This window comes from Dasypus novemcinctus, unplaced genomic scaffold, assembly GCF_030445035.2.
Source record: "Dasypus novemcinctus isolate mDasNov1 unplaced genomic scaffold, mDasNov1.1.hap2 scaffold_436, whole genome shotgun sequence".
Taxonomy (NCBI): domain Eukaryota; kingdom Metazoa; phylum Chordata; class Mammalia; order Cingulata; family Dasypodidae; genus Dasypus; species Dasypus novemcinctus.
The window spans coordinates 31030-44017 of record NW_026688400.1 but is presented as its reverse complement, the minus strand read 5'-3'; the positions used below and the strand labels follow the sequence as shown (position 1 = coordinate 44017).

The following is a 12988-nucleotide window of genomic DNA, read 5'->3' as shown; positions in this document are numbered from 1 at the left end:
TCCAGTTACACTCCCAGGGTTTGTGTCTTCCCTTCTCTGGGCCTCAGTGTCCTCATCTTTGAGAGTGCCAGGGCCCTTGCAGTCCCATGACCCTGGACTCACCAGGCCTGCCCCTTACCACCCACAGCCTGCCAGGGTCAGCTGCTGGCCGGCCACAAACCATTTTCTCAGACAAATCCAACTGAAAATGTGTCTGCTGGAGCTTAAAGTTTTCTACAAATAAGGAATATTTCTGTAAAGAAAGGAAAGGGTTGGTGATGTTTTGGGGGTGTTTTTTGTAGCATTTTTTAAATTAATTTTTAAAATTTATTCCCCACCCCCTATTGTCTGCTCTCTGTGTCTGCTCGTATTCCCATTAGCAGCTCCAGGAACTGATCCTGGGACCTTCCAGAATGGGAGAGAGGCAATTACTCTCTTGCACCACCTCAGCTCCCAGTTCTGCTGCATCTTCTTATTTTCACTCCTGTGTCTCTTGTTGCATCATCTTGCTGTCAACTCTCTGTGTCAGCTGGCACTCCTGCGCAGGCCAACACTCCTGTGCAACCAACACTCCACTTGGGCCAGCTCGCTGCGTGGGCCAGCTTGTCGCACAGGCCAGCTTACCTTCACCACAAGGCCCTGGGAATCGAGAACCAAACCTCTCATATAGTAGACGGGAGCCCAACTGCTTGAGCCACATCCGCTGCCCTTAACCTTTAAATTTTAAATATTTTTGGAAGCTGGGAGGACCCTGACTGCGCATTCCCGTGCCCATACAGTATACCTTATGCTCACGCCGTCTCCGGCTCAGCAGTCATGATGGCAATTCTTTATTAGTCAACGAGAAGGGGTTGTTTTGACACCTCCCCTAAGGAGGGAGGCTTGGAAATGCTCAGCCCACCAGCGCCCTCCAGGATGGGCAGACTCTGGGGTCACTTGTACTTCTGTAATGCTTCGCAGATCCTCTCCTTGACCAATGGGCTCAGCGTTGAACAGTCCCACTCTGCCAACTTCACCAGCCGGTCATGGGCCTCCCAGAAGAGGCCGGAGCCGATGGCCAGCTCCACCCTCATGCGCCACTCGGCCAGCTTGGGGCTGTTGAGGAAGACGTTATGGTTCCCCCCCAGGGGCTGTGGGTAGACAGGGAGAAAGGGAGAGTCAGCCTGGGACCAGCCCAGCTTTCAGCCTCAGGGGGCCTCCCTGTCCATCTCTGCAAAGAGTTAAGTCTGCTGACCCCCAAGGCCTGGGCAAGGGGTCATAGGCAATGTAATAGACATGGGGTGGGGCTAGAGGATCTGGAATCCCCCAGTATTCTCAATCACTGGTCTTGTCTTAAGACCCCTGAACCTCTCTTGAGGTGCTTTCTGGCCTACGTGTTCTCTACTCCTCCCTGCTCAGGACCCCCCCTCCTCACCCCATGAGTCCTGCCTTCTTCCAGGGAAAACTCCTTATCCCAGGTAAGAGAGGGGGCATCCAGGTCTTTTATCCCTTACATTGAACCGTCCCCTGTGACCAGTCATGGACGACCATGGCTGGCTCATTAAGAAACATGCACCTCTAGGAGAGTGGAAGTAGCTCAAGTGGTTAAGCAACTGCTTCCCATATACGAGGTCCTGGGTTCACTCCCTTGGACCTCCTAAAAACAAAACAAAACAAAACAAAAAACCAACTTTCATTGGGGAGCAGTGGTAGCTCGGTGGCTGAGCACCTGCTTCCCAAGCATGAACTCCTGGGTTCTATCCCTGGCAGCTCCTAAAAAAAAACATACACACACCCCAAGATGTTTGTGAGGCAAGAGTGGATGGAGGTGAAATGTCAGGGCTGCACTGCTCGAAGACAGGTTGGAATGTTTTTTTTCTGGTGCTGTCTGTACAGCCTACTGAGCATGAACCACAGTGGCCACCTTGCAGCCACCAGCCAGATAGTATGCTGACCTCTCACAACACTGGCCAGGGTCTAAACCGTCCATCCTGCACACCAGCTCAGTCAAAACTGGTTACCGTCCCCTGCATATAGAGGCCAGATAATGAGCTACACTTGGATATACCCCCAAGTGCACAGCAGACTCTCCTGAGGCCCAAAGCCAGGACAGCTGCCCTGCTCAGCTGTCTATCCAGAGCTCTGGAAAAGAGACAAGGCCAGAATGATATCTTGGAGTCCTCTGAACACGTCTGGGAGTGTCCAATGGGGGGACGGGGTATTTGAGATCTGAGGGCCCCCAGAAGGAGGCGCCCTTGGAATCCTGGCACATTGGTCCAGACATGTGGGTGCCCTTCTCCCTTTCTTAGGCTCACCCATCAGTTCATCCCCAGACCAAGGAATCTTCATCAAGCACAGACAATTGTGAATCTCCCTGGTACAAAACCTTCTGTGCTTCCCATTGTCCCCAGATCAAGTCCAGGCACTCTGAGCTGGCTGCCAAAAGCCTCCAAGGTGGTTCTGCCCACCTTTTTCATCAGCCCATCCCTGGATTCTGGCCCAGTTGGTCACAGAAGAGCCCCACCTCTGCTTGGGCCCCTGTCCCCACCACCCTACCCCACCCCACACCTGCATCATCTCCACCAAGGCCACCAAGTCAGCCAGGGAAATGTCATTTCCAGTGATGAACATCCTGTCCTGCAGAAACTTCATCTCAAAGAGCTGAAGGTTGTACTTCACTTCTTCCACTATCTGCTCCGTCTTCTCAGCTGGTACCTCCTCACCCGTAATCATTGGAATCAGCAACTGGCCAGGGCAGGGGAGAGCAGGGAGAGGAGGGTACACCTAAGCCTCATCCCCAAAACAAGCCTTGGTATCTTTGAATGCCAGATGGGTGTTGGACAGTATCAAGGATGTAATGAAGTTTCACCTCTTTTAGCAATTCTGATTGGTCAAAGTTGCCTGAAGCCATGTGTTCAGAAGGATTTTGAGGGTCAAAAGGGAAGAATCCTGAGATTGACTAGTGATGTCTGTCACAGGCATGGCTTAAGTGGTAGCAACAAGAATGAGTGATGTCCCAGCATCCATATGGAATCTAAGCCCCCTTGATATAGATGTGGAGTGGACACAATCATTCCAAGGTCCACAGGATGGAGGAATAGAGTATGGATTGGAGTGGACTTAACTGATATTCTATTCATGAACTATTGTGATTAGGAATTGCAGAAAATGTGGCATTGGTGTGGAGAAAGGGGCCACGGTTGCCGCAGGGGGTAGGGAGTAGGAGGAAGAGATGAGATGTGGGGGTGTTTTTAGGACTTGGAGTTGTACTGGGTGGTGCTGCAGGGACAGTTACTGGACATTGAATGTACTCCCATGGCGCACTGGGTGGACTGTGGGAGAGTGTGGGTTATGATGTGGACCATTGACCATGAGGTACAGTGGTGCTCAGAGATGTATTCACCAAATGCCATGAATGTCTCATGATGATGGAGAAGATTGTTGTTATGGGGGAAAGAGTGGGGTAAAGAGGGTTAGGGGTATATGTGGACCTCATATTTTTTGAATGTAATATTAAAAAAATAAAGACAAAAAAAAGAAAGAGTGATGTCAGCAAAATGGTGGAATAGGCACGTCTAGACTCTTGTCTCTCCACAGACACATTAAAAAAAAAAAAAAAAAAAAGCAGAAACCATCAAGAATGACTCTTCCAGGGAATCGGACTTGGCCCAATGGTTAGGGTGTCCGTCTACCAAATGGAAGGTACGCGTTTCAAACCCCGGGCCTCCTTGACCGGTGTGGAGCCCGCCCATGTGCAGTGCACACACAAGGAGTGCCGTGCCACGCAGGGGTGCCCCGGCGTAGGGGAGCCCCAAGCGCAAGGAGTGTGCCCTGTAAGGAGAGCCGTCCAGCGGGAAAGAAAGTACAGCCTGCCCAGGAACGGCGCTGCACACATGGAGAGTTGACCCAGCAGGATGACGCAACGAAAAGAAACACAGATTCCCATGCCCCTGACAACAAAAGAAGCAGACAAAATAAAACAAGAACTCACAACAAATGGACACAGAGAACAGACACCTGGGGGAGGGGGGGAAGGGGAGAGAAATAAATAAAATAAAATCTTAAAAGATAAAAAAAAAAAGAGTGACTATTGCAGAACTCTGGAAAAGAGTCAAGGGTAAACAGCAACCAAGTACATGCTGAAACCAAAAAATACAACAAAATGCCACCTAAAAATGCTAGGAAAACTCTCATGGAGACATTACTTTCCTTGGACCCCACCCCTCCTCTGGCTTCTGCAGGTCTATGGGATGGCATTCACATTGCCAGTGTGGGTCCCTGGTATCTGGTTACAGAGGGAACAGGAACACAACTAACACACAAATTTAGTGTGTTTGGAGGTCTGCTCCAACCCATCTGGTGGCTCCCTGAAAGACTGGCCGAAGGCACTCAGATCTGTTTTGCCTGACCTGCTCACTCAGGGCAGAAAGACAGTACCAAGAAGTGGCACGAAACTGTTAGCAAACTGCAACCACCTGGGGCAGAAGGTTATGACTGAGACAGACAATACACAGACAGGGGCCAGGAGCAGGAGAAGTTGGGGAGAGAATCTCTTTTTTGGGGAACAGTTATGCATACTGGGGAATTGAATGTTACCCCTCATGTCAAGGGCAAGACATGCACTCAGGAAGACTTGAGAGGACACTAAATGTTGGTGACAGTTTGAAGTTCTTTTATGAATCCCAAAAAGAAGTTTTTACCCTAATAAATTTCTTATTATAAAAGCCAACAAAGCACATGTCTGGACTTTGCATTGGCAGCCCAGTGGCAAACTAACACAATATTCAACGTGATCTGATCTATGGGCTCCATATAAACTGGGCAAAGCCCTAGGGAGAATCTCAGCACTGTGATAATTATCACTACAGCCTTCAACAATGAAAAAAGACAAAGGAAACCAGCCAATCCTGTGGAAGGTGAAGAATCTGATCTCCAGGGTGGGCACATCAAAATATTCAAATATCCAGACGTCAACAACAAGAACAAAAACCACACACCACCCCCCAAGACAGTCCTTGGTTGAAGGCGTGGCCCCACTCACCTTGATCCAGAGCATCTTGCTCATGGGCAGCTGAATGGCCGTGTGCTGCCAGGCCATGAACTCGTCCACGCGGGCGCGCGTGTGCAGGTCTGGCGGGTACCAGTGCGAGGGGGCACTATACTTGCGGCACAGGTAGGAGAGGATGGCCACGCTGTGGTAAAGAGCAAATCAGGAAGCAGACTTGGCCCAATGGATAGGGCGTCTGCCTACCACATGGGAAGTCCGCGGTTCAAACCCCAGGCCTCCTTGACCCGTGTGGAGCTGGCCCCTGCGAGTGCTGATGCGCGCAAGGAGTGCCGGGCCATGCAGGGAAGCCCCACGCACAAGGAGTGCGCCCCGGAAGGAGAGCTTTCCAGCTGGAAAGAAAGTGCAGCCTGCCCAAGAATGGCAGTGCACACAGAGAGAGCTGACACAACAAGATGATGCAATAAAAAGAAACACAGATTCCCAGTGTCACTTATAAGGATGGAAGTGATCACAGAAGAGCACACAGCAAATTGCCACAAAGAGCAGACAACTGGGAGGGAAGGGGAGAGAAAAAAATAAATAATAAATAAATAATCTTAAAAAGAAAAAAAAAGAGCAAATCAAGGATGTTTTCCCCAAAGCCCCTATATCCACCAGTCCCAGCTGCCAATGGGGGAAGGATGAGTCCAGGAAAGGCCTCCTCCAGTGCCGGCAGCAGGGGCAAGGAAGGCATCTAGAGATGACCATCTACTGGGGATGTGAAGGGTGAGTAGGAGTTAGTGGATGGTATGAAGAAAATAGCCCAGGTCCAAAATAGGAAGGCAAGATGGAGAAATTTGGAGACAGGTAATTCGGTGTGCCTGGAAGAATCCTGGTGGGGGGAAAGAGGGGAGACAGAGCTGGAGAGGAGACCTCATTCTCAAAGCTTTGGACCATGGAGGCAGGAGAGAGCACTCCACCTTGAAGTTTAGAAAGACCTCTCTGGGGTGGGTACAGGGTGGACGGGAGGGTGCTAAATCAACACTGAGGACACCAAGCTGATGCCTGGGGAGGGCAGAGGCTGCAGGGATGGCAGTGATGTTCTGGGCCTTGCTGGGGGCAGCTGGGGGCACGGCAGGGAGGGGTCCAGAAGGGGAAGAGGAGGCACTCAGGGTGGACAGAGGCAGTTGAGGTGTCTGTGGATCTGAGAGGTGAGGAATCTGGGGGCCCAAGAGAATCCTGGAGGGAAGTCTGATAGCAAAGGTGGGGTTCTCCCTGCCCACAGGCAAGAAGGGGGGAGCGCAAGGAAATGGAGAGGGAGCAGGCGGGGAGGCAGGTGGCAGGCCCTTGGGGGCTCAGGAAAAGCAGCTCTTCAAGAAGGTGGGTGTGCTGGGGCGAGTCAAGAAGGGAAATGGTGACATGCAGCCAGGTGGGGTTTGTGCTAAGCCTGAATCATCTCATCTGCTCTCAGCATGGCCCTGTGAGTCGCGTACCAGACTGTTCCCTGCATTTGCTGATATGGAGGCTCAGAGGTGCAAGGAACTTGCCGAAAGCACACATAGACATGGCAGGGTGGGGGCTTGAGCTCCCGGCTAAGCCCTGCCGCCCTGCAACATCTCCTGACATAACCCTGACCTTGAAGAAGTGCTGTAGGGAGCGGTGGGGACTGGGGGCAAGTGGGAAGGTGCAGAGCAAAAAAAGGGGACAGGGATGAGAGAGGCCCTCGGGTGGAAGGGGGCTGGGAGGCTGTTTGTAGCCCCTGCAGGGAGGCTTGAGAGGCAGTCACAGACCTGGGTCCTCTGGTGGTCCCTGGAGACACTGCCCACGCCCCCCGAACATGACTCCCGGGCAGACCCTACGCGGCTCCCATCCCCGCTTATTCCCTGACATGCGCCCTCCGGGCTCCCAGTGGGGAGCCGGGGAGGCACTGGCCCAACGGGGCCCATTCACCCAGCATATCTGTCCAAGTGGACCCAGGACTGCCCTTTCTGGAGGACACCCCCACCTCATGGTCCCTGCATGACCCTGGAATGGGTGTCTCACTCCCTGCCTGCCCAGCACCCTCCTCGCACTTGCCTCAGAGACCTGCTCCGCCATCTTTTATCACGTGATTCTGGGGGCAGTCATGGGGTCCCACTGCCAGCCTGTGATTGGTCCACCCCAAACAGGTGACTCTGACAGGACCCATCAGGATCCTGTCCTGGGATTTTCTTTCCCGTGAGTCAGGCGCTACAAAGATGGGCCTTCAGAGCTGCTGTTGGCCCTGGTTATTAAACACACAGCCCTGAGAGAAGGAGGCTGACACACCTGCAGAGAAGCTGAGCAGTGAGATGAGGGCAGAGTGGAGAGTCTGTGTGTGTGAGATAGAGAGAGCAAGCGAGCACGTCAGGAGGAAGCAAGGGTATCAGCTCTGCAACAGCCCCCTCCAGTTCCCCTGGCTTGTCATACCAGCCAGTATGTCCCTCTACTGCTCAAACAAATTGAGCTAGGTTTCTGTCCTGCCCTGATCCCCTTCGGTACTCGAATAGACACTGTGCCACAGAAGCCTGGGAGGCAGAGAGGGGTAGGGGCAAGTCATTGCAGAAGACCTGGATGAATGGAGAGAGAAAGTCACCAGGAGTGCAGAGTAGGTGGTTCTAAAGGCCCAGAACCAGAGGAGGGAAGGAAGGAACCACCAGGGTGAGAAGGTGGCATCAATGGAAGGCCAAGGGCAGAGGTGAGGAGCCCCAGCATTTTGAGGTGAGGGTCCTGTGCCACCTCTGCTTGAGAGACATACTTTTAAAATTATGACATCACCCTCTTGCCAATTAATCAACCCTGAATACCACCAAGCTTCTAAATCCCACTACCAAGTTGCAGGAAGGGGAAGAGTAGAGAATCACCTCCCCTGTCCCCTAAGGATGCAATCTGCAAAACCCAGACTTGGGACACTCCCTAGGACAAAGGATTGGATTTCTTCAGCAACAACAAAAATGCAAAGGAAAAAAGGTGAGGAGATAGAGAGGGGTTATAGATTAAAAGATATTTAAGAGACATATTTGCCAGCTGCAATATTTTGATCTTTTTTGGATCTGATTTGAACAAAGTACAAAGAGAATTTTGATGAGGTCATCAGAGTGTTGCTGTTTTTTAGGAGACACTGGGGATTGAACGCAGGACCTTGTACATGGGAAAGCAGGTGCTCAGCCACTGAGCTATACCTGCTCCCCATCAGAGACTTTTCAGTATGACCTGGATATTTGATTAAATCAAGGAATTGTTAATTGTCTTAGGTGTCGTAATGATATCGTGAGGATGCTTTTTTATTTTTTGAGTCCTTACATTTATTAACCAAAGGATGGGGTGTTTAGGAAGCAGGGCAACTGAGTGAGGTACAGGTCATGCAAAATAGACCCCAGTCGATAGCACTTGGACTGTGTGATGGGGTGGATACACAATGGTCTGTTCTACTATTCATTCGTCAGTATTCATTCTACTGTAGTCTATGTGTGAGGTTTTCCATAGTAAAAATTAAATGAATAAGTGCTAACAGTTGGGCTCCAACTGAGTCTCCCAGGAGATGAAGAGACAAATGGGAAGGGAAAGGCCCTGGGGAAAATTTATTACCTTTCAGATAAGATAAATTTTCCATCTTTGAGGCTGGGCAGCTTCTTCAGGGGATTAATCTCGATATACTCCTTGCTGTGGTGGTGACCTGAGAGGGGCAGGGAAGGTCTGAGGCTGCTGGGAGCCCACAGAAGAGAGAACCAGACCTCCAAGTGGCAGAAATGCCATGCTCTCCATTTTCTCACAAAAGTGAAACTGAGGTTCCTTGAAACAGAGGGATGCCTTGGCTTGCTCCAGGTCAGAGCTCAAGTCAGTGGCAGAGTAGTAACTACAACTCCTGCTCCCCAGTCTGCTTTCACCTGTTTTGTTCTTTTTTCTTTTACCTGTTTTTGGCCTCCATGGTGCCCTGGCCTATACTCCAGTACCAGGACAACCATTTGGCTCAAAGAGGCTCTAGCCCTGCAGCCACAGCCTATGAACCACTGCAGCTGTAGGACCAGGGTCCCACCTCCACTCCTATTACCCTGCATTCTACTCTATCTACCTCGCTAAGGGAGCATGGAGGCTGCAGCTGTTGGTACAGGTGTCACGGGGGGCACAGGCAGGACACCCCAGATTCCAGAAGGGAATTTCCCAGCACAATGCTGGTGATCTAAACAGAGAACCCAATTTGAGGGCAGGAGTTTTAAGTCCTCCTTGGCTAGCTTCCTCTGCTTGGAATCATTTACATGGGGACCATTCATGCCTCATTCGTTTCTGGAACACCCACTTTTCCTTCTCCGTGTTCTAGATGGAGCTGCCTCTTTGAGCTGAGCTTTTAAGGCCTCCAGGTTTGCTAAGACTTACAAAGCATCGGTGTAAGCCTTCCTTGTGCACTGAAGCAGTGTCTGGAATCTCATATGTGGAAAAACCACACACTTCTGTGATCTTTGCCAAGCTACTTGGCAGGTATTGCAGATAACAGGATGCGGGATACCCCAAGAGAAGCTGAGGACACTGGGGGGGGGGAGCCTGGGACTCAGCAGTTCTTCCTTCCAGTCTACTCTCTAAGAGCCTGTTCGTCCCAGCAGAGCCAGAATGAGCAGGGCTGGGCGAAGCTAGGCTCTGCATACAACCTACAAATGTCTTGGGATCCTTTTCCTCCCCTGTGCACATTCAGGGAGAATGTGGGTTTCCTGGGTCTCTATCCCCACCGCTCACACCCTACCAGTGTGGCCTGTCTCTACCTAGGACCAGGCTTACTGAGCCACAGTCAGGGCTGACCTTTCAGCAGATCCACAAACTGGAAGTCAAAAGGAATGCTGTTTTTCCTGGCAAAGATGTAGACAGCACGGCAGGGGGCTGAAAGTAGGTCCAGGTAGAGCTCGAGGCCCAGGCTGACCCGTGAGCTGGACTCACCGGATGTCATGGCCTCTGGATAACGAAATTCAGCTTTGAAGCCCTGGACCTGGCCCCTTCAGCCAGTGACTCGTTCTCTGTGACAGGTTTCCAGGACTCCCATGTTCTGGAACTGTTTGTTTCATTTGGTGTTGTCATGAGGTCTGGAAGCCTGGAGTTCTCATTACAGCAAGGATTCTGAGGGGCCTAGGAGTAGGCTGGGAGGGGCCCTTGGCAGGGGAGGGCTGAGAGTCAAGGCCGGGGCGGGGCTGTGACCTTGCCCTCCCCCACCACATGGCACGTGTGTGTCTGCACCCGGGGCACCGCCTCACAGACACTCTGTTTGGGAAAGACTCACACATGCGAGGCCCACACTGTGGACTATGGCTAAAGAGACTTTGCAGGGTCCAAATGGAAGGTGGGTGGGGAGAACTAACCCAGGAGGGTTTCAGAAGTAGGAGCAGGGTATCCACAGGTCACTGTAGCCCAAACTGTAGCTTTGAAAAGGATCAGAAGAAAGAGAGGCTGGGGTCCTGAGAGTTGCCAGAAGCACTAAGGATGATGGCACAGGGGAGGAGGGAGCAGCCAGCCAGTGGCACCATGCAGAGGTGCCCACAAGGTCCCCAGACTGGATCAGGCCCTACAGGGTTCCCTAGGCTGTGTCCCAGAATGTCATACCTGGTGGCCAAAGAAAGAGCCAGAGACCTGACCAGGGGTCCTTGCTCTGTAAGCTGGAGGCTCCCAGCCCTTCTAGGCCTCAGTTCAGAGACTGCAGAACCCCATTGTCCAGGGGCAGAGTGAGGCTGGACACAAGGCAAGGGGCCCCAGTATTTTTATTACAGGCCACAGAGTGTTGGGCAAGCGGGCTGGGCCCTCAGCAGAGCCGCTCTCGCAGCCGCTGCACCAGCTTCTGCACCAGCTGGGGGTCCTGATGGGTCTCGCGGCGATCCCGTGGCTGGAGCACAAGCTCGTGGGCCTCCTGGACAAGCTCGGGGCCCAGGGCGGCCTCCACGCGGGCCCTCCAGGCTGTAAGGTAGGGTCGGTCTCGGAAAACGTCACAGCCGACAGCAGTGGGCTGGGGAGACAGGACAGCTGGGAGTGGACCGTGCCCCCTCCCCCAGTCCCCCCGCCCTTCAGACAGGTGGGAGAGCCTCACCTGCATCAGCTCCGTGAATGCCATCAAGTCTGCCAGTGAGATCTGCTCGGCTGCCAGGAAAGGCCTGACAGCCAGGACCTCCTGCTCCAGGTGCTGTATCCCAGGGGTCAACTTCCCCAGCAGCCGCTCCAGCAGGGCAGCATCCACAGGCTGCCCTGAGAAGTGGGGCAGGAGAGACTGGGCCAGGAGGAGAGGGGACAGCTTATCCCAGGTCTCTCCAAACCTCCACTCCACTCCTCCGCAGCCGTCATCACCGAGTGATGCCCCCCAGGGCTCTGTGTGCAGAAGGATTCTGAGGCCTCTTTCAGGCTCAGGGGAGAGAGTGCTGCAATGGATTAGTGATGTCTGCCCAGGGCAGAGGAAGGCATGCAACATATATATCACTGGTGCCTTCCCCCTTTGATGCTTTCCCTGCTGAGCCTGCCTGATAGGGCCCAGGGGGGTTGCCTCACCTTGCACAGGTAGACGTTGGTGGCAGCCAGTTGGATGGCAACATGCTGCCAGGCCAGGTACTCATCCACACGGGCACAGACCTGCAGGTCCCGGGGGTACCAGTGATCTGGCATCTGGTACTTGCGGCTCAAGTACAAAAGAATGGCCACACTGTGGGCGAAAGTGGAGGGGGGAGGGTTCAGAGCTTTTCCCTCCTCCCATCCCACCAGGGCTGGGGGGAGCTCCATTGCTCACTCCCAGTTGATTTGACTCAGCTTCTCTCCAAGTCCATCCCCAGGGGAGCCCTGCCCCACACCCCTTACCAGAGGCATCTGTGTCCCCCTCAGCTCCAAACTGCTCCACGGGCTCAGGGCTTTAACATCATCCATTGCTCATCTCCACTCCTCTCTGGACCCCCCATTTTAACCTCCCCTCCCAGCTCCTACCCAAGCCTGTCCTCTGCCTCCAGGCTGCGCCAGGGGTCTCCCATCTCCTTTGTACTTCTCTCCCCAGGGCCTGGGGGAGGTACTGTGCAAAGCCCCCTTTCTTGAGTCACACCCCCCTAGCCCGGACTCTGGGCACTTGGTGCCCTTTGTCCACCCTCTAGCAAGCCCTCTCCTATTTTAGAGGAGAAACCAAGAAGTTCTGTGACCTGGGTGTAACTCGGGGGTCTGCCTAGCTCCAAGAAGTTGAAAGAGCAGGGAATGGGACATTGGGGGAGGGGCTAACCTCAAGCCCCTTCCCCACCCTGGCAGCCGCAGCCACTCAGGCTCCAGCCCCCACTCAGGGCCCCCCCAGCTCCAGCTCCCAGCCTGGCAGGGGAGAAGGAGCCGCAGGCAGTTTGGAAAGCTCCTTCCAGCCTTTCTCCCTTCCTCTTTCCACTGCTCGCCCCACCCCAAACGGTTCTGAGCCTGCAAGGCCAAAGGGGAGCCCCAGTACCTCTCGGCCAGCAGGAAGTCACCATCCCTGAGGGCAGGTACCTTCCCCAGGGGGTTCACCTTCCGGAACTCAGGCTGCAGGTGCTCACCTGAGGGGTGGGGGGTGGAGAGGAAGGGAGGCTCAACCCCAGGGTCTGAGGCGCACCGCCTCCCAGGACCAGCCGGGGCCCCTGGCTCACCCCGCGCCAGCACCACCGGCCGCAGCTCGAAGGGGATGTTGTTCTTCTTGGCGAAAATGTAGATGGCGCGGCAGCCGGGCGAGTACAAGTCCAAGAACAGCTCCAGCCCCATGGCGGCAGCCCTCGGCCCGGATGCTCGGCCCTGCCCTCCCCCGCCTTCCGCCCCGCCTGCCGGGGAGGGTTGCCCAACCTCGCGCTCCCCCCCACCCCTCCCCGACCCCCGCCTCCTTCGCCCAACTCCTCGACTGGTTGGGCGCCCCGCAAAGGCGCCGCCCCTCCTGGTCCCCCGGGGGAGGCAAGGACGGCAGCGACCCGGTGAGGCTGGTCACCTGGTGTCCGAGCCCCAAGGACTTACTCCCTGCCCCCGCCCCGGCCCGGGCTGCACGCGCTCCCAACCTGGCTGGCCCCTGAGCTC

At 54.0% G+C, this 12988-nt stretch overlaps 2 protein-coding genes across 3 annotated transcripts; both read right to left on the bottom strand.

Moving 5' to 3' along the window:
• Positions 1–793: 793 nt before the first annotated feature.
• Positions 794–10544, bottom strand: LOC101443718 (glutathione S-transferase theta-4). 2 transcript variants are annotated; one of them, XM_023591124.3, is made up of 5 exons: positions 9755–10544; positions 8552–8639; positions 5000–5150; positions 2527–2703; positions 794–1109 (listed from the first exon to the last, which is right to left on the bottom strand). In XM_023591124.3, exons 1-5 carry the CDS (start codon positions 9897–9899, stop codon positions 912–914), a joined length of 759 nt encoding a protein of 252 aa, XP_023446892.1. In that variant the 5' UTR covers positions 9900–10544; the 3' UTR covers positions 794–911. The 2 variants fall into 2 exon arrangements, with proteins under 2 accessions (XP_023446892.1, XP_004466467.1); XM_004466410.5 differs by having other exon boundaries at positions 9890–10544.
• A 140-nt stretch (positions 10545–10684) lies between these two features.
• Positions 10685–12747, bottom strand: LOC101442377 (glutathione S-transferase theta-1-like). The gene is made up of 5 exons (XM_012528241.4): positions 12574–12747; positions 12396–12483; positions 11477–11627; positions 11025–11201; positions 10685–10943 (listed from the first exon to the last, which is right to left on the bottom strand). The coding sequence occupies exons 1-5, from the start codon at positions 12683–12685 to the stop codon at positions 10743–10745; spliced, it is 729 nt and encodes a 242-aa protein (XP_012383695.2). The 5' UTR covers positions 12686–12747; the 3' UTR covers positions 10685–10742.
• Between the last annotated feature and the right edge of the window lie 241 nt (positions 12748–12988).